The 21,335-nt window shown below is 51.2% G+C and overlaps 2 protein-coding genes across 7 annotated transcripts in view; one reads left to right on the top strand and one right to left on the bottom strand.

Annotated features, from left to right (window-relative positions):
- LOC141270715 (uncharacterized) overlaps positions 1 to 21,335 on the bottom strand; it is a 669,979-nt gene that overhangs the window by 520,830 nt on the left and 127,814 nt on the right. The window lies entirely within an intron of this gene.
- On the top strand, positions 9,449 to 20,418 carry LOC141270879 (uncharacterized). The gene is made up of 2 exons (XM_073680975.1): positions 9,449 to 9,511; positions 15,807 to 20,418. Exon 2 carries the CDS (start codon positions 17,343 to 17,345, stop codon positions 18,969 to 18,971), a length of 1,629 nt encoding a protein of 542 aa, XP_073537076.1. The 5' UTR covers positions 9,449 to 9,511; positions 15,807 to 17,342; the 3' UTR covers positions 18,972 to 20,418.

Genomic DNA, 21,335 nt, shown 5'->3' with positions numbered 1-21,335 from the left:
CTGCGTGGCTGGTGTGAGGGGGCATGGGGTATGTAGAGGGGCGTCCAGGGGCCTGTTGTGAGGGAGCATGGGGTATGTAGAGGGGTGTCCGGGGGGCTGTTGTGAGGGAGCATGGGAACTGTAGAGGGGCGTCCGGGGGGCTGGTGAGAGGGGGCATGGGGTATGTAGAGGGGTGTCCGGTGGACTGGTGTGAGGGGGCATGGGGTATGTAGAGGGGCGTCCGGGGAGCTGGTGTGAGGGGGCATGGGGTATGTAGAGGGGCATCCAGGGGCTGTTGTGAGGGAGCATGGGGTATGTAGAGGGGCATCCGGGGGGCTTGGTGGCTGGTGTGAGAGGGCATGGGGTATGTAGAGGGGCGTCCGGAGGGCTGCGTGACTGGTGTGAGGGGGCATTGGGTATGTAGAGGGGCGTCCAGGGGGCTGTTGTGAGAGAGCATGGGGTATGTAGAGGGGCATCCAGGGGGCTGCATGGCTGGTGTGAGGGGGCATTGGGTATGTAGAGGGGCGTCCGGGGGGCTGCGTGGCTGGTGTGAGGGGGCATGGGGTATGTAGAGGGACATCCGGGGGGCTGCGTGGCTGGTGTGAGGGGGCATGGGGTATGTAGAAGGGCGTCCGGGGGGCTGTTGTGAGGGAGCATGGGGTATGTAAAGGGGCATCCAGGGGGCTGGTGTGAGGGGGCATAGGGTATGTAGAGGGGCATCTGTGGGGCTATGGGGCTGGTGTGAGGGGGAATGGGGTAGAGGGGTGTCCGGGGGCTGCGTGGCTGATGTGAAGGGGCATGGGGTATGTAGAGGGGCATCCAGCGGGCTGCGTGGCTGGTGTGAGGGGGCATTGGGTATGTAGAGGGGCGTCCAGGGGGCTGTTGTGAGGGAGCATGGGGTATGTAGAGGGGCGTCCGGGGGGCTGGTGTGAGGGGGCATGGGGTATGTAGAGGGGCAATTGCGGGGCTGGTGTGAGGGGGCATGGGGTATGTAGAGGGGCATCCGGGGGGCTGGGTGGTTGGTTTGAGGGGGCATGGGGTATGTAGAGGTGCTTCCGGGGGGCTGCGTGGCTGTTGTGAGGGGGCATTGGGTATGTAGAGGGGCATTCAGGGGGCTGTTGTGAGGGAGCATGGGGTATGTAGAGGGGCGTCCGGGGGGCTGTTGTGAGGGAGCATGGGGTGTGTAGAGGGGCGTCCGGGGGGCTGGTGAGAGGGGGCATGGGGTATGTAGAGGGGTGTCCGGTGGGCTGGTGTGAGGGGGCATGGGGTATGTAGAGGGGCGTCCGGGGAGCTGGTGTGAGGGGGCATGGGGTATGTAGAGGGGCATCCGGGGGGCTGTTGTGAGGGAGCATTGGGTATGTAGAGAGGCATCCGGGGAGCTGCGTGGCTGGTGTGAGGGGGCATGGGGTATGTAGAGGGGCGTCCGGGGGGCTGCTTGGCTGGTGTGAGGGGGCATGGGGTATGTAGAAGGGTGTCCGGGGGGCTGTTGTGAGGGAGCATGGGGTATGTAGAGGGGCATCCGTGGGGCTATGGGGCTAGTGTGAGGGGGCATGGGGTATGTAGAGGGGTGTCCGGGCGGCTGCGTGGCTGATGTGAAGGGGCATGGGGTATGTAGAGGGGCATCCGGGGGGCTGCGTGGCTGGTGTGAGGGGGCATGGGGTATGTAGAGGGGCGTCCGGGGGGCTGGTGTGAGGGGGTATGGGGTATGTAGAGGGGCATCCTGGGGGCTGGTGTGAGGGGGCATGGGGCATGTAGGGGGACATCCGGGGGACTGGTGTGAGGGGGCATGGGGTATGTAGAGGGGCGTCCGGGGAGCTGGTGTGAGGGGGCATGGGGTATGTAGAGGGGCATCCGGGGGGCTGGTGTGAGGGGGCATGGGGTATGTAGAGGGGCGTCCGGGGACATGGGGTATGTAGAGGGGCATCCGGGGGGCTGGTGTGAGGGGGCATGGGGTATGTAGAGGGGCGTCCGGGGGGCTGGTGTGAGGGGGCATAGGGTATGTAGAGGGGCATCCGTGGGGCTACGGGGCTGGTGTGAGGGGGCATGGGGTATGTAAAGGGGTGTCCGGGGGGCTGCGTGGCTGATGTGAAGGGGCATGGGGTATGTAGAGGGGCGTCCGGGGGGCTGCATGGCTGGTGTGAGGGGGCATGGGATATGTAGAGGGGCATCCGGGGGGCTGGTGTGAGGGGGTATGGGGTATGTAGAGGGGCGTCCTGGGGGCTGGTGTGAGGGGGCATGGGGTATGTAGGGGGACATCCGGGGGATTGGTGTGAGGGGGCATGTAGTATGTAGAGGGGCGTCCGGGGAGCTGGTGTGAGGGGGCATGGGGTATGTAAGGGGCGTCCGGGGGGCTGGTGTGAGGGGGCATGGGGTATGTAGAGGGGCGTCCGGGGGGCTGGTGTGAGGGGACATGGGATATGTAGAGGGGCATCCGGGGGGCTGGTGTGAGGGGGCATGGGGTATGTAGAGGGGCGTCCGGGGGGCTGGTGTGAGGGGGCATGGTGCATGTAGAGATGTAGAGGGGCGTCCGGGGGGGCTGATGTGAGGGGGCATGGGGTATGTAGAGGGGCATCCGGGGGCTGGTGTGAGGGGGCATGGGGTATGTAGAGGGGCATCCGGGGGGCTGGTGTGAGGGGGCATGGGGTATGTAGAGGGGCGTCCGGGGGCTGGTGTGAGGGGGCATGAGGTATATAGAGGGGCGTCCGGGGGGCTGGTGTGAGGAGGCATGGGGTATGTAGAGGGACATCCGGGGGGCTGGTGTGAGGGGGCATGGGATATATAGAGGGGCATAAGGGGGACTGGTGTGAGGGAGCATGGGGTATATTCAGGGGCATCCGGGGGGCTGGTGTGAGGGGGCATGGGCTCTGTTCATGGGGTATGTTCAGGGGCATCCGGGGGGCTGGTGTGAGGGGCATGGGGTATGTTCAGGGGCATGGGCTATGTAGAGGGGCATCCGGGGGGCTGGTGTGACAGGGCATGGGGTATGTTCAGGGGCTTCCACTGAGAAGGGATCATTGCAGGGGGCTTGCACAGGAAAAGTGGTGATGGTGCATGTTGATGTGCTGATGCTGCATGCACAGGGCTGCTTTTTGGATGTGCTTGCACAGTGAAGGGGGTTATGCATGTATGTTGATGGGTTTGCACTGATGCTGCATGTTGTTGGCAGGTGCACAGGGAATTTGCTGATGCTGCATGCACAGGACTGCTGGCAGTGTGGATAGCATAGTCAAGGTGGTGATGCATGATGGCGCTGCATGTTAGGGATTGCATTGAGAAAGGGGTTATGTTGCAACAGGCTAGTCTGAAAAAAAGGGGTTGATGTATGGCATTGATCTTACACAGTGATTGTGCTAATACATGCATAGGGCTGCACTTTGGGGGGCTTTCACAAGTAAGGTGGTGGTACATGTAAATGTCTGCGTGTAGGGGGGCTTGTATGATGACTGGCGACTCAGCATCTGGCCGTTTGTGTAGAATGTGAACTGTTCTTGATTAGGCCAGACTACAAATATTGTTCCTTTGTTTGGTAAATCAAGATATGTTAGCCATTGTTTCATGTCAGATGGACCGGAGTCCTAATTGATTGTGTGTTAATTTGTAGATTGTCTGACATGTGGATTTCCTCAATCCCTCTGCCTTCATGTTCACCTTCCATCTTTCTCTTCTAGAAGGCTGCGGATCTCCTCTGTGAAGCCTCCAGCAGTTGTTCCCCATCATTTTTATATTCCATCTCCTTAATATCCTGATGAAATCTTCCTCCTTGCTCTTCGCTAACGGCACCAATGTTTTCAGGAAAGTTGTCCAAATGGGAATGTAAAAAATGTAATGTGGTGGCAGGAAAACTCTTGTGGGATAAAGTAAACTTTTGGAAACTATGTTCTTGAGTCCAGGTTGCAAAGATGTTCTCGTTGGTCAAACTTTTTTTTGGCTCCAGTGATGAGTCTTATCCCATATCCTCCTTGATACCCAAGGAGCAAAGAGAGAACTTACAGATCAACACATATTGGTCATCCTTTATCCTCTTGGTTAAGGGTAAATTTGTCACTAGGTTTTTCTCATTAAAGCTGCAGCCACCACTGTAAGCCCATATATACCTTATTCCATAAGGCTGTATACAAGTCCCCAGGTCGATCTGTATAACTTCAAAAATGGCATTTATTCTCACTGGAGGGGCAGTCTGGTCTGATGGGCCTTGCTGATCTTGGCACAACGCCTCCTCTCTTGTGAATGGCGTCCTCCTCTGCTTCATTTGGATAACGCGTCCTATGTCATACACATAGTCTCCTCCGTTGCGCTCCTGCACACGTGCGCTTCTCTATTAGTCCCATACAGAATCCATGAATGGACGGACAGACCTGTGCTATGCATACGTGAAAATTACTTTATTAAATATGGACATAGTCTTTCCTAAGTAATATTGGGGTCCCTGGCAGTCCTAACCTCAGCAACTTATGTTTTATTCAATATGACTAACAGTGTGTCCCTCCCCCCGGCCTGTGTTCATGGACTGTAATATTATGCGATTCAATGCAAGTCAATGGCGGCGAAAACGCCGTGATTACACAAAATAATTGGTAGTGATTTTTCTGCAATGATAATCCGAAGCGGAAATTTCCGCAGCATGTGCACAGCACATGCGGATTATCATTGGGGAACATGGCAGACCTTCTACCAAGCGTTTTTTAAGCGTTTCTGCGGTGGAATTGCCGCTGCGGAAACGCTTAAAAACCGCATAGTGGGCACACAGCCTTAAGCTGAGTTGATGCAGGTCTGTGCTATGACGTCAATTCATGTTAAGAAACCCTTTTATCTACAGGTGCATCTCACTAAATTAGAATATCATCAAAAAGTTAATTTATGTCAGGTCTCCAATACAAAAAGTGAAACTTATATATAGAGTCATTACAAACAGAGTGATCTATTCCAAGTGCTTATTTCTGTTAATGTTGATGATTATGGCCTACAGCCTTGAAAACACAAAAGTCACAAGCTCTTTGCTCAGCTATACCAATGCCAACTGTGGGTCAATCACAGGCCAGCAGCTAATGTCTGCAGGGGACCAGGATGGGAACAGTACTAGAAGATGAGGATCAGGATCTTGACATTACTGCAAAGAGACAATACTACAAAAAGGGACCAGGAAGGGACACGTTACTATGAGATAGGGAGCTGAATGGTGAGATTGCTACAAGAAGGGGACCAGGTTGGAGGATATTTCTACAAGATGGCCATGATGGGGGACAATAAAACAAGATGAGGACCATGATGGGGGACATAAGCACAAGATAGGGACCATGATGGGGACATTACTACAAGATGTTGGCCAAAATTACTATATGGCGCTAATAGTAAGATCGTATTACAAAAAGGGGCCAAAATGTAAAAGAAAACAAAAAAAAATTCTAAATATTGGCTTAAAATTTTCAGTGCCAATAAAAATGCTTTTTTTTTTATAAAATAAAGCCAAAAAAGTGCACACTTGTTATCGGTCATCTGTAATGACCCAAGCTATAAAATGATTATACCCCATAAGAGAAAATAAATAAATCTGCAAAAAATATTATAAACAAGTGATCAAAAGGTGTATAGAAAAGAAATATGGTGTCCCTAAAAATGGCACTTTGTCTTGCTAAGAATAAAGCACAACCCCCCTCACCCCACCCAAATTATTTAATTTTCTAGGTGTGGACGATTATATCCCATCAAGTCTCATACACCTGGACTAGAGAAAAGCAAGCATGTGGTAAAGTGCACTGAACTGTTAGGCACAACAAGGGTGCAACGAGTGCCTGTACTTCATTTGAGCAGTCATTTTTTTGTTTTTATGACAGAATCCCTTTGCAGAGTTACTATCCTTTAGGCAGAGTGCACGTGGTTATAATAATAGTCTAGCCAGTCCCATCCGTAGACATGAGTGATTGTGAGCTTCTCACACATGCCTAACATAGCTGTTTTGCTGTTGATTTACCCCCAATCTGGTCAATAAATTAATGCAGAATAATGTTTACTGCTCATTTCCAAGGGATCTTTGTGCAAGCCCCCAAAAAACGCTTGTGTGCACAGGCACAACCGTTTTTTTTTAGATACGTCCGTTAGGCAAGCTATATTACTGTGCCCAGAAATCACGTACCTCACTGCAGCAACTCAGTTCTAGTCATCTCTGTAGTGAGACAGAATGGAGTTACTGTATAGAGAACATACTTATATTCCTTACAGTGCACAGAAATCACGAGCCTCCATACAGCAACTCCAATCTAGTCACCTCTGTAGTGAGACAGCTAAAATGGAGTTAATGTACAGAAAACGTCCTTATACACAGTACAGTACACAGAAATCATGAACCTCAGTACAGCAACTCCGATCTAGTCACCTCTGTACTGACACATCTAGATTGAAGTTACCGTACAGAGGACGTCCTTATACACAGTACAGTGCACAGAAATCATGAACCTCAGAGCAGCAACTCTGATCTAGTCACCTCTGTACTGAGACATCTAGATTGAAGTTACCGTACAGAGGACGTCCTTATACACAGTACAGTGCACAGAAATCATGAACCTCAGTGCAGCAACTCTGATCTAGTCACCTCTGTACTGAGACATCTAAATTGAAGTTACCGTACAGAGGATGTCCTTATAGACATTACTGTGTGCTCAGATATTATGAACCTCAGGGCAGCAACTCCGATGTAGTAGTCACCTCTGGAGTGAGAAGACTAGAATGGAGTTGCTCTACAGGGGGCGTCCTTATACACAGTACAGTGCACAGAAATCATGAACCTCAGTGCAGCAACTCCGATCTAGTCACCTCTGTAGTGAGACGTCTAGATTGAAGTTACTGTACAGAGGATGTCCTTATAGACAGTACAGTGCACAGAAATCATGAACCTCAGTGCAGCAATTCCGATCTAGTCACCTCTGTACTGACACATCTAGATTGAAGTTACCGTACAGAGGACGTCCTTATACACAGTACAGTGCACAGAAATCATGAACCTCAGTGCAGCAACTCTGATCTAGTCACCTCTGTACTGAGACATCTAAATTGAAGTTACCGTACAGAGGATGTCCTTATAGACATTACTGTGTGCTCAGATATTATGAACCTCAGGGCAGCAACTCCGATGTAGTAGTCACCTCTGTAGTGAGAAGACTAGAATGGAGTTGCTCTACAGGGGGTGTCCTTATACACAGTACAGTGCACAGAAATCATGAACCTCAGTGCAGCAACTCCGATCTAGTCACCTCTGTAGTGAGACGTCTAGATTGAAGTTACTGTACAGAGGACGTCCTTATAGACATTAATCCAAGCAAAGTGGTATCAAAGTTTAGTTAAAATACAACCTTTACTTAGTGCAATTAAAAGGGTACAATCATATGTCACCTAGGAAGACAAAAACTAACAGCATACAAACAAACTCAGAGGGGATGGTGTGCTGAACCCTCTCCTCCCTTTTTTTTTTGCACAGTACTGATGCCTTTAATGCAAAGCATCAATAATAGGGCCTAGAACTCAGAGCTATCTTTATCTCATTAGATTTGAACTTAAGATGGTCCTCACCAGGAGATGTCAGGAGACATTAGCTCTATTAAAGTTTCTACCTGGATATACCTGATAAAACAATCAAAAGAGCTGTGTGTGTGAAAAAAAAAAGTTGTGAAATGACAAGGGAACGACCTCACCGGGTTTATTCACTGTCCACACTTTCTGTTGCAGCTCTATGCTCTCATCATGTGAGATACCAGACTCCGGACCAATTGTCTCAATAAATCGCCATCTCAAGTGTGTTTCCCCCGATGCGTTTCATCGGCCCCACCATCAGGGGAGTCAGGCCGTACAGGGATCACCGTTTCCAGGTGACTCCCTTATAGACATTACTGTCTGCCCAGATATTATGAACCTCAGGGCAGTAACTCCGATCTAGTCACCTCTGTAGTGAGACAGAATGGAGTTGCTGTACAGAGGACGTCCATATACACAGTACAGTGCACAGAAATCATGGACCTCAGCGCAGCAACTCCGATCTAGTCACCTCTGTACTGAGACATCTATAACCCCTGGCAAAAATTATGGAATCACCGGGCTCAGAGGATGTTCATTTAGTTGTTTAATGTTGTTGAAAAAAAGCAGATCACAGACATGGCACAAAACTAAAGTAATTTCAAATTCCTCAGAATTGAGTGATTCCATTTTTTTTTTTCCCTCTGCTTGGTCTGAAAAAAATTACCCTTACTGAGTACCACATTTTTAATCTTGATTTCTTTTAGTGTTTCTTAAAGCCCTAAAGTTGCCATTTGAAATGACTTTAGTTTTGTGCCATGTCTGTAATCTGCTTTTTATCAACAACATTAAACAACTGAATGAACATCCTCCGAGCCCGGTGATTCCATAATTTTTGCCAGGGGTTGTAGAATGGAGTTTCTGTACAGAGGACGTCCTTATACACTGTACATTGTTCCCACAAATCATGGACCTCAGTGCAGGAGCTCAATGTTGTCATCTCTGTACTGACACATCTAGATTGGAGTTGCTGCAGGGTGTTTTATTATTTCTTGGCAGACATTATACAAGATTACAGCCACAATTCATGAAGAAACAAATTTTGCATGCCAGTATTAATAAAAGGTGAGAGGTAGAAAGCTGGGCCACTTTTTTTTGTTAAATTAAAAATAATAGTTTTTTTTATATTATCACTTTTCATAGTTTAAAAACTTACACAAAGCTCTGATTCTTCATATTTGACAAAATTTTACTTTTCTTGTCTGTCCACCAGTCCTGGCCAGCACCAGCATTTTGAAGAGCGGGTGGACATTATCATAATTTACATCACAAAAGTGGCAAAAATGATCACATAAATGTTGTCTAGCTCCGCCCACTCTTCAGAAATGTCGGTGCTGGGACTGGTGGAAATACAGTAAAAGTCTAATTCGGGCAAAACTGAACAATCAGTGCTGTGTGTAATGATGTATGTCACAAAAAGTGACAATACATCCATCCATTTATAATTCCTATGCCACTAGATTGGAATCTATGAGGAGCTCCTGGAATTAACTCCATTCTGGAGATTTCAGTCATGAGCCGTCTAGATTGGATTTGATCCTATGAGGACATCGCTCCAGCAACTCCATTCTAGTCAGGTCATCAATGAACTGTACAGAATAGAGGCTACAGGGAGATCATCTAAAAATCCACTCCGATCTAGACGGCTCACTAGTGAATCAGCTAGAATGCATGTGCTAAAATAAGGTCCTCAAAAATCCACTCCAAAGTAGATGCAACCATAAGACTATGGGGTCTGGTGCTGAACTAGAACACGCCCATAATGCACAGAGACAACACGCCCCCCCGGAAATGATGTCATACCTGGAAGCAACCCATATATTCTAGCGTTTACCATCTATTCTGAGAACGTTTGCAGTTCTGCTTCCAGGACCTGTGATGATGTCACAGTCATGTGATCAGTCACATGGGGGGAGGAGCAGGATGGGGCTTGTAGGAAGTGAAGGGTTTTCTGTGTAGGAAGCGGCCACAGGTAAGAGCTGAAGCTGAGGAGAAGTCTACACTGGGGACCGGTAATGAGGGAGCAGGGACTGTGTGATAGAGGGGACAGGACTCAGTCCTGGAGGAAGCACCGGGACTCTACACTGGAGACCGGTAATGAGGGAGCAGGGACTGTGTGATAGAGGGGACAGGACTCAGTCCTGGGGGAAGCACCGGGACTCTACACTGGGGACCGGTAATGAGGGAGCAGGGACTGTGTGATAGAGAGGACAGGACTCAGTCCTGGGGGAAGCACCGGGACTCTACACTGGGGACCGGTAATGAGGGAGCAGGGACTGTGTGATAGAGGGGACAGGACTCAGTCCTGGGGGAAGCACCGGGACTCTGCACTGGGGACCGGTAATGAGGGAGCAGGGACTGTGTGATAGAGGGGACAGGACTCAGTCCTGGAGGAAGCACTGGGACTCTGCACTGGTGACCAGTAATGGGGGAGCAGGGACTGTGTGATAGAGGGGACAGGACTCAGTCCTGGGGGGAAGCACCGGAACTCTGCACTGGAGACCGGTAATGAGGGAGCAGGGACTGTGTGATAGAGGGGACAGGACTCAGTCCTGGAGGAAGCACCGGGACTCTGCACTGGGGACCGGTAATGAGGGAGCGGGGACTGTGTGATAGAGGGGACAGGACTCAGTCCTGGGGGAAGCACCGGGATTCTGCACTGGGGACCAGTAATGAGGGAGCGGGGACTGTGTGATAGAGGGGACAGGACTCAGTCCTGGAGGAAGCACCGGGACTCTACACTGGGGACCAGTAATGAGGGAGCGGGGACTGTGTGATAGAGGGGACAGGGCTCAGTCCTGGGGGAAGCACCGGGACTCTGCACTGGGGACCGGTAATGAGGGAGCAGGGACTGTGTGATAGAGGGGACAGGACTCAGTCCTGGGGGAAGCACCGGGACTCTACACTGGGGACCGGTAATGAGGGAGCAGGGACTGTGTGATAGAGGGGACAGGACTCAGTCCTGGGGGGAAGCACCGGGACTCTACACTGGAGACCGGTAATGAGGGAGCAGGGACTGTGTGATAGAGGGGACAGGACTCAGTCCTGGAGGAAGCACCGGGACTCTGCACTGGGGACCTGTAATGAGGGAGCGGGGACTGTGTGATAGAGGGGACAGGACTCAGTCCTGGGGGAAGCACCGGGACTCTGCACTGGGGACCAGTAATGAGGGAGCGGGGACTGTGTGATAGAGGGGACAGGACTCAGTCCTGGAGGAAGCACCGGGACTCTACACTGGGGACCAGTAATGAGGGAGCGGGGACTGTGTGATAGAGGGGACAGGACTCAGTCCTGGGGGAAGCACCGGGACTCTGCACTGGGGACCGGTAATGAGGGAGCAGGGACTGTGTGACAGAGGGGACAGGACTCAGTCCTGGAGGAAGCACCGGGACTCTGCACTGGGGACAGGTAATGAGGGAGCAGGGACTGTGTGACAGAGGGGACAGGACTCAGTCCTGGGGGAAGCACCGAGACTCTACACTGGAGACCGGTAATGAGGGAGCAGGGACTGTGTGATAGAGGGGACAGGACTCAGTCCTGGGGGAAGCACCTGGACTCTACACTGGGGACCGGTAATGAGGGAGCAGGGACTGTGTGATAGAGGGGACATGACTCAGTCCTGGGGGAAGCACCGGGACTCTGCACTGGGGACCGGTAATGAGGGAGCAGAGGCTGTGTGATAGAGGGGACAGGACTCAGTCCTGGGGGAAGCATCGGGACTCTACACTGGGGACCGGTAATGAGGGAGCAGGGACTGTGTGATAGAGGGGTCAGGACTCAGTCCTGGGGGAAGCACTGGGACTCTACACTGGGGACCGGTAATGAGGGAGCAGGGACTGTGTGATAGAGGGGACAGGACTCAGTCCTGGGGGAAGCACCGGGACTCTGCACTGGGGACCGGTAATGAGGGAGCAGAGGCTGTGTGATAGAGGGGACAGGACTCAGTCCTGGGGGAAGCATCGGGACTCTACACTGGGGACCGGTAATGAGGGAGCAGGGACTGTGTGATAGAGGGGACAGGACTCAGTCCTGGGGGAAGCATCGGGACTCTACACTGGGGACCGGTAATGAGGGAGCAGGGACTGTGTGATAGAGGGGACAGGACTCAGTCCTGGGGGAAGCACCGGGACTCTGCACTGGTGACCGGTAATGAGGGAGCAGGGACTGTGTGATAGAGGGGACAGGACTCAGTCCTGGGGGAAGCACCGGGACTCTGCACTGGGGACCGGTAATGAGGGAGCAGGGACTGTGTGATAGAGGGGACAGGACTCAGTCCTGGGGGAAGCACCGGGACTCTACACTGGTGACCGGTAATGAGGGAGCAGGGACTGTGTGATAGAGGGGACAGGACTCAGTCCTGGGGGAAGCACCGGGACTCTGCACTGGGGACCGGTAATGAGGGAGCAGGGACTGTGTGATAGAGGGGACAGGACTCAGTCCTGGGGGAAGCACCGGGACTCTGCACTGGGGACCGGTAATGAGGGAGCAGAGGCTGTGTGATAGAGGGGACAGGACTCAGTCCTGGGGGAAGCACCGGGACTCTGCACTGGGGACCGGTAATGAGGGAGCAGGGACTGTGTGATAGAGGGGACAGGACTCAGTCCTGGGGGAAGCACCGGGACTCTGCACTGGGGACTGGTAATGAGGGAGCAGGGACTGTGTGATAGAGGGGACAGGACTCAGTCCTGGGAGAAGCACCGGGACTCTGCACTGGGGACCAGTAATGAGGGGACAGGACTCAGTCCTGGAGGAAGCATCGGGACTCTGCACTGGGGACCGGTAATGAGGGAGCAGGGACTGTGTGATAGAGGGGACAGGACTCAGTCCTGGGGGAAGCACCTGGACTCTGCACTAGGGACCGGTAATGAGGGAGCAGGGACTGTGTGCTAGAGGGGACAGGACTCAGTCCTGGGGGAAGCACCGGTTCTCTGCACTGGGGACCGGTAATGAGGGAGCAGGGACTGTGTGCTAGAGGGGACAGGACTCAGTCCTGGGGGAAGCACCTGTTCTCTGCACTGGGGACCAGTAATGAGGGAGCAGAGGCTGTGTGATAGAGGGGACAGGACTCCGTCGTGGGGGAAGCACCGGGACTCTGCACTGGTGACCGGTAATGAGGAAGCAGGGGCTGTGTAATAGAGAGGACAGGACTCAGTCCTGGGGGAAGCATCGGGACTCTGCACTGGGGACCGGTAATGAGGGAGCAGGGACTGTGTGATAGAGGGGACAGGACTCAGTCCTGGGGGAAGCATCGGGACTCTGCACTGGGGACCAGTAATGAGGGGACAGGACTCAGTCCTGGAGGAAGCACCGGGACTCTGCACTAGGGACCGGTAATGAGGGAGCAGGGACTGTGTGATAGAGGGGACAGGACTCAGTCCTGGGGGAAGCATCGGGACTCTGCTCTGGGGACCGGTAATGAGGGAGCAGGGACTGTGTGATAGAGGGGACAGAACTCAGTCCTGGGGGAAGCACCGGAACTCTGCACTAGGGACCGGTAATGAGGGAGCAGGGACTGTGTGAAAGAGGGAACAGGACTCAGTCCTGGGGGAAGCACCGGGACTCTGCACTGGGGACCGGTAATGAGGGAGCAGGGACTATGTGATAGAGGGGACTGGACTCAGTCCTGGGGGAAGCATCGGGACTCTGCACTGGGGACCGGTAATGAGGGAGCAGGGACTGTGTGATAGAGGGGACAGGACTCAGTCCTGGGGGAAGCACCGGGACTCTGCACTAGGATCCGGTAATGAGGGAGCAGGGACTGTGTGATAGAGGGGACAGGACTCAGTCCTGGGGGAAGCACCTGGACTCTGCACTGGGGACCGGTAATGAGGGAGCAGGGACTGTGTGCTAGAGGGGACAGGACTCAGTCCTGGGGGAAGCACCGGTTCTCTGCACTGGGGACCGGTAATGAGGGAGCAGGGACTGTGTGCTAGAGGGGACAGGACTCAGTCCTGGGGGAAGCACCGGTTCTCTGCACTGGGGACCGGTAATGAGGGAGCAGGGACTGTGTGCTAGAGGGGACAGGACTCAGTCCTGGGGGAAGCACCTGTTCTCTGCACTGGGGACCAGTAATGAGGGAGCAGGGACTGTGTGATAGAGGGGACAGGACTCCGTCGTGGGGGAAGCACCGGGACTCTGCACTGGTGACCGGTAATGAGGAAGCAGGGGCTGTGTAATAGAGAGGACAGGACTCAGTCCTGGGGGAAGCATCGGGACTCTGCACTGGGGACCGGTAATGAGGGAGCAGGGACTGTGTGATAGAGGGGACAGGACTCAGTCCTGGGGGAAGCATCGGGACTCTGCACTGGGGACCAGTAATGAGGGAGCAGGGACTGTGTGATAGAGGGGACAGGACTCCGTCCTTGGGGGGTAAAGCATTGGGACACTCTGTTCATTAAGCTCACAGGGATTCTTTGGCAGAGAATTAACACTAGCACCAAGGAGTTTTCTTCTATCACCCATGATAGCACCACAGAGAGAGTGGATTCCACCTTCAAGGACAGAACGATAATCAATCTGAAGAGTCTGAACAAATTCCTTAAATTCTGGGCATTCAAAACGTAATTGATAAGATTGGCCAAAAAGCATCTTTTCCCAGGTTGCTATATGATTGTTCTAGATCTAAAGCACAATTACTATCCTGTTCCGATTCATGTGAGGTACCAGAAGTTCTTGAGAGTTACTTTGACCATAAGGTTAAATGCCTACGATGTAGAAATGCTGCAGATTTTTTCCGCATCTCTCTGGCAGGAAAAACACATGCGGTATTTACATGCATTTTTCCTGTCAGGTAGAAGCTTTTGTCAAGTGTTTTTGCATGCATTTCTCCATGCGGGTTATCAAGCACTTTTCCAAACGATTTTAGAATCACTTGGAAAAGTTCTAGACAACTTAGTCACACTATATAAATCAATGCAACCGGCATGGACTTATTTAGTGTGACCAAGTTAATAGTTAAAAAAAAAAGAATAAAAATGGTAAAAAATAAAGATTATACTTACCGTCCGATGGCCCCCGGTCTTTTCTCCGCTGTGTCCGGTCTCTTGTACGGCTCGCGGTGGTTAAAGGACCTTTCATGACGTCATTTAATCGTGTGACAGGTCACGCGACCGCCAACGTCAGCGGTTGCGTGACGTGTCACATGACTAAATGACGTCACCGCAGGTCCTTTTAGACCATCTTGTGCCGTACAAGAGACCGGACACATCGCTGAGGATACCGGGGGCCATCGGAAGGTAAGTATAATCTTTATTTTTTATTTTAAATTCTTTTTTTAACAGGTACTATGGTACCTGGGTCTGGAGGAGAGTCTCCTCTTCTCCAGTCCCGGGTACCATCCGCACATTGAATCGCTTAATATCCGCATGTGCTCATGTAGTCATGCAGATATTAAGTGATTCAATGCAAGTCAATGGTGGCAATTACGCTGCGTGTCCGCAAAATTAATGGTCATGCTGCGTATTTTTCCGCAATGATAATCCGCAGTTGTTATTTCTCTAATAACCCCCCACGACGGCACACAAGAGGATGTAACCCCACCGTAATAGGGACAGGAAATACAAAGAGGTTTAAATAGCCCCTCCCACATCCTCCCCCCAGTGTTATTTCCTGTCCCTGTCAGCGATGAAGAGTTCATCCCCGGTGTGCTGGGCCGGCGACAGGCACTGGGGAGAAAGCTATTAGTCGGGCAGCGGAGGATCGAGCGGTTTACCCCTCCTCCTCACATGTGCTGCTCCCTTCTCCTGATTCAGGACACCCTCCTCCAGTCCGCGCTCTCGGGCAAGGTCTGCAGGATCTTCTGGCCGGAGGCCTCTTTAAACTCTCCGGTCCATCTCCTCCTCCTCTCCCCCACTGGACGTGCAGGCGATGCCGGTCTCCAGGATGTGGAGCGCATGCCGCGGCACCGGAAGTGACGCCGGGCGGTAGATGATGATGTCACTTCCGGCGCTTTTTTGTTCCACGGGTGACTGCAGCAAACGCTAGGTGGGGGGGAGAGTGTTGATGCCCCCTGTGATCACATGTCTTCACCTGGACACCGGGGGAGGAGCCCTCTAACAGAGGGGGGCGCTGGTCCAGTCGCCCATAAAGGAGCCCTGGACAGGAAGACATCTGCAGGTAGGACAGAACCATGTCTGTTGAAACCTCTCGCTCTATATCTGTAGAGCCCAGCGCCGGTCCGGTCCCAGTAAGTATGGCACTGGTATTCCATCTCCCTGATGCAGGCAATAGTGATTATAGCTCCCTTTCCCTTCTCCCCTCTCTTGTAGGGGGACAAGGAACCTGCATCTGGAGACAAAGCTAAACCGTCACGCAGATGTCCCATCTGTACAAAAAAGCTATTGTCCTCCCACAGAAAGCCCCTATGCAAGGACTGTACGGAGAAAATTATCAGGCAAGGGGATTGTACGTCAAGAGATTAAATCCTCCTTAGCCTCAGTCGCTCTCCCTACGCCCTCACCTAATCAGGATTCTACATCTACTCCCTCAGCTGCCAAAAAGAGGAAGATCAGCCCGCCAGAGGGAGGGGAGGAAGACTCAAGAGGAGATATATATCTCGGAAGATCTTCCAGAGGAAGGTGAACTGAGTCCAACTCCTGATAACTCCCAGCGAGAGAGATATTACTTTCCATCAGATAGCTTGGAGGAACTCCTCATGGCAGTAAGGAGAACTATGGAGGTCGAGGAAGAAAAAGTTCCCCAGACTGTACAGGATTTGGGGGGCTTCGTTCCAGGAAAAAATAGTGTTCCCTATACACCAGAATATTAGGGACTTAGTCATAGAGGAGTGGGAATCTCCAGAAAAGAGATTGAATACCCCTACGGAGTTAAAGGATAGATTTCCTTCAGACAACGAGACTGCAGAATGCTGGTCTGAAGTCCCAAGAGTGGATATCCATATTGCACGAGTGGCAAAGAAACACTGACCTTTGAAGATTCCTCTCAATTAAAAGACCCCTTGGAGCGCAAAATGGAGCAACACTATTAAACACCAACACAGTCTCTACGGGCATAGCTCGATCAATGGCTCGTTGGCTAGATAAACTGGAGGAACACCTAATCTCAGGCACCCCCAGAGAAGACATCTTAGCATCCCTACCACTTCTACAGAAATCTAAGGGGTTTTTAACAGATGCTTCTACAGAATAAGTGAGAGTGGCGGCAAGAGCATCTGGGTTATCAAACTCTGTAAGAAGGGTCCTATGGTTGAAATCCTGGAGTGTCGATGTGGCATCAAAAATGAAATTGTGTTCCATCCCCTTTAAAGGGAAATACATGTTCGGGCCAGGCCTAGATGATCTTCTAGAGAAGGCCTCAGACAAGAAGGCCCTCCCGGAACCTAGAAATGTAAGGAAAAGGCCTTTTCGTCCCTCCCAGGAGCAGACCCCTCAATATAGGGGTAAAGGGAAAGGTAGAGGAGGCAAGAATCTTTTTCTCTCCCAAAATCAACGTCCGAACAGACCATGACGTCAGTACAGTCGGGGGCCGCATCTCGAATTTTCTCCCTCAGTGGAAAGAAATCTGCTCAGACCCTGAAGGTAGTTGAGTTTGGAGTAAAAATAAATTTCTTCTCCTATTCTCCACAGAGAATAAAGTTAACACAGCTCTCTTCTCAGAGTCGGCAAGCCACCCTGATATCCGGTCTTACAGACCTATTGTCCTAAGGGGGGATATCCCTGGTTCCTACAAGGGAGATAGACAGGAAATTATTCCAGACTCTTCCTAATAAAAAAACAAATGGCTCACACCAAATTATAATCAATCTAAGGCCACTGAATCAGTATATCCACTACCAGCGATTCAAGATGGAATCCATCAGGTCGACTGTCCCCCTGATAGGACAGGACCATGTCATGGCCACAATTGATCTACAAGATGCATATTACCACATCCCCCATATATCCACTTTACAGGAGGTTCCTAAGATTCGCAGTAGCTCAAGGGGAACAAATAGTCCACTACCAGTTCAATGTTCTCCCATTCGGGATATCACCAGCCCCGCAAATATTTACAAAGGTCATGGCAGAAGTCATGGCTTATATCCGGGGTCAGAATATTTCAATAGTACCCTACCTCGACGACCTGTTATTAATCAGGCCCTCAGTACCAGTACTCCAAGAACATATACAGTTGACCACTCAGATCCTATCGTCTCTTGGCTGGTTAGTGAACCACAAAAAATCGGATATGGTTCCCTCCATGACAAAAACATTTCTAGTAGTACTATTGGATTTCCACAGCCAGATGTCATTTCTGCCCAAACAAAAACAGGTCATGCTAAAAGCAAAGATCAATGTCCTAAGGAGCAGGAGATCAGTATCATTGAGAGCTGCCATGTCGATCCTCGGGTCTATGACATCCTGTATCCAGATGGTGGCCTGCGCTCAGGCGCATACCTGAACATTACAAACCCACATCCTTACGAATTGGGATGGATCTCCACGGTCTCTGAACAGGAGAATCCCTATACCACCACGGGTAAAGACCTCTTTATTCTGGTGCCTGAGCGTGAAGAATCTGAACAGAGGAGTACCATGGATCTAGAATCCATTAGTAACCATAAAAGTGGATGCCAGCGGGAAGCGATGGGGAGCCATGGTCTCCCAAGAGCTATTCCAGGGTATATGGACCAAAGAGGTGAGCCAGCGCTCATCAAATTTCAGAGAATTAAAGGCCGCAGAGGAAGTCCTCAGAGCAGCAGAGCCTCTGGTCCAGAAAACTCACATACAGATATTTTCAGACAATATCACCACAGTAGCCCACCTTCGTCATCAAGGGGGCACAAGATACGAAAGCTTAAAAGCAATCTCTGTGAGAATATTTTCCTGGGTCGAAGAACATCTTCTATCCCTGTCGGCTCTTCATATCAAAGGTTCAGTCAATGTCCAGACCAATTTCTTAAACAGAACAAAGATTCATCCAGGAGAGTGGAGCCTAAACCCAGACGTCTTCCAGATGTTAGTCGAGAGATGGGGCTATCCAGAGGTAGATCTCCTTACCGGACACCAGAACGCGAAGGTACCTCAATATTTCTCCCTAGATCCAAACGGCCCTTGCTTGGGCTTGGACGCATTCGCTCACCAATGGGAATTCAAACTAGTGTATGCCTTTCCCCCACTGTCTATCCTTTCAAAAACCTTACAAAGATAAGGACTGAAGGGACCAAAGTAATTCTAGTGGCCCCTCTCTGGCCAAAAAGAAGTTGGTTCGGAACGATAACCAGTCTGAGTGTGCAGATCCCTCTAATTATTATTATTATTATTATTATTATTATTATTATTATTATAGCGCCATTTATTCCATGGTGCTTTACATGTGATAGGGATATACATAGCAAAAACATTTACATAATCTTAACAAAACGAGTCAGCGACTGGTACAGGAGGAGCGAGGACCCTGCCTGCGAGGGCTCACAGTCTACAAGGGATGGGTGAGGATACAGTAGAGGAGGTCATGCAGTAATGTGGTGGAGCGGTGGTTACTGCAGGTTGTAGGCTTGTTGGAAGAGGTAGGTCTTCAGATTTCTTTTGAAGGCTTCCATGGTAGGCGAGAGTCTGATGTGTTGGGGTACAGAGTTCCAGAGTAGGGGCGATGCACGGGAGAAATCTTGTATGCGATTGTGGGAAGAGGAGATAAGAGGGGAGTAGAGAAGGAGATCTTGTGAGGATCGGAGGTTGCGTGCAGGTAAGTACCGGGAGACTAGGTCACAGATGTATGGAGGAGACAGGTTGTGGATGGCTTTGTATGCCGTGGTTAGGGTTTTGAACTGGATTCTCTGGGCAATGGGGAGCCAGTGAAGGGATTGACAGAGGGGGGAGGCCGGGGAATAGCGGGGGGACAGGTGGATTAGTCGAGCAGCAGAGTTTAGGATAGATTGGAGGGGCGCAAGAGTGTTGGAAGGGAGGCCACAGAGCAGGAGGTTGCAGTAGTCGAGGCGGGAGATGATGAGGGCATTCACTAGTGTTTTTGCAGAGTCTTTGCTGAGGAATGCACGGATCCGGGAGATATTTTTGAGTTGGAGTCGGCAGGAAGTGGAAAGGGCTTGGATATGTGGTTTGAAGGAGAGATCAGAGACCAGGGTTTCCCCAAGGCAGCGAGCTTGTGGGACTGGGGAGAGTGAACAGCCATTGACGTTGATGGATAGGTCAGATGGGGGATATGAATGAGAGGGTGGAAAGATGATGAACTCTGTTTTATCCATGTTGAGTTTTAGAAATCTGGCAGAGAAGAAGGATGAGATGGCGGATAGACATTGTGGGATTTTGGTTAGGAGGGAGGAGATATCGGGTCCAGAGAGGTAGATCTGTGTGTCATCAGCATAGAGGTGATACTGAAAGCCGTGAGACTATGAGCTGTCCCAGGCCAAAGGTGTAGATGGAGAAGAGCAGAGGTCCTAGAACTGAACCTTGGGGGACACCGACAGATAGGGGGCGAGATGAGGAGGTGGTGTGTGAGTGGGAGACTCTGAATGTCCTGTCTGTTAAGTATGAGGAGATCCAAGATAGGGCCAAGTCCGTGATGCCAAGAGATGAGAGAATCTGTAGTAAGAGGGAATGGTCCACTGTGTCGAAGGCAGATGACAGGTCCAGAAGAAGGAGGATGGAGTAGTGTTGCTTGGATTTGGCAGTTAGTAGGTCGTTGGTGACTTTGGTCAGGGCAGTTTCAGTCGAGTGATGCGGTCAGAAGCCAGATTGAAGGCGGTTGAAGAGGGAACAGGAGGAGAGGTGGGAGGACAGTTCAAGGTGGACATGTTCTAGTAGTTTTGAGGCAAAGGGGAGAAGTGATATGGGGCGGTAGCTAGTCAGAGAGGATGGGTCAAGGGAGGGCTTTTTGAGGATGGGTGTGATTGCGGCATGTTTGAAACATGAGGGGAAGACACCGGTTGTGACAGGTTGAAGAGGTGGGTTAGGGTTGGGATGAAGACTGTGGTAAGGTTAGGGATGAGGTGGGATGGGATAGGGTCAAGTTCGCAGGTGGTGAGGTGTGATTTGGAGAGTAAAGAGGAGACTTGACCTTCTGTAATGGTGGAGAAGTGGGGTTTGGAGGAGGAAGGTTGAGTAGGTATGAGGAGGGGTTGTGCGGGCTTTAGGCAAAAGCTTTGTCTGATGGCGTCAATCTTCTGCTTGAAGAATGAGGCAAAGTCTTCGGCTGAGATGAGAGAAGAGGGATTAGGTGCTGGGGGACGAAGGAGAGAATTGAAAGTGTTAAATAGCCGTTTAGGGTTGTGAGACAGGGAGGATATGAGAGATGAGAAGTAGGTTTGTTTTGCTGTAGTGAGTGCGGACTTGAAGATAGTGAGGGATTGTTTGAATGCGATGAAGTGCTCGATGGAGTGAGACCTTTTCCATCTCCTCTCCGCAACCCTGGAGGCCCGTCACAGTTGTTTGGTGTGCCAGGGTTTCCTGTTGATTGTGCGAGATTTGGTATGCGTGAGGGGGGCGATCGAGTCGAGAGCTGCAGCTATTGTGGTGTTATATGAAGCGGCAGCAACATCTGCATTGTGTAAGGAATTTATGTCTGTAAGAGGGAGGAGGGATTCAGAGAGTGAGTGTAGGTCAAGGTGTTTGAGGTTTCTGCGAGCATGTGTAAGTTTGGGGATTGTGCACTTGGAGAGGAGAGGGTAGAGAATGTGAGGAGGTTATGGTCAGAGAGAGGGAGGGGTGAGTTAGAGAGGTTAGATAGGGAACAGAGGCGGGTGAAGATGAGGTCCTGTGTGTGGCCATCTTTATGAGTAGCTGCCGAAGACCATTGAGCAAGGCCGAAGGAGGAAGTGAGGGATAGGAGCTTAGAGACAGATA

The sequence above is a fragment of the Phyllobates terribilis genome, unplaced genomic scaffold (assembly GCF_046119375.1).
Source record: "Phyllobates terribilis strain yellow unplaced genomic scaffold, ASM4611937v1 Scaffold_5__5_contigs__length_657084704, whole genome shotgun sequence".
Classification (NCBI taxonomy): domain Eukaryota; kingdom Metazoa; phylum Chordata; class Amphibia; order Anura; family Dendrobatidae; genus Phyllobates; species Phyllobates terribilis.
Note: the sequence above shows the minus strand (reverse complement) of the source record. Positions and strands in the feature narration are given on the sequence as shown.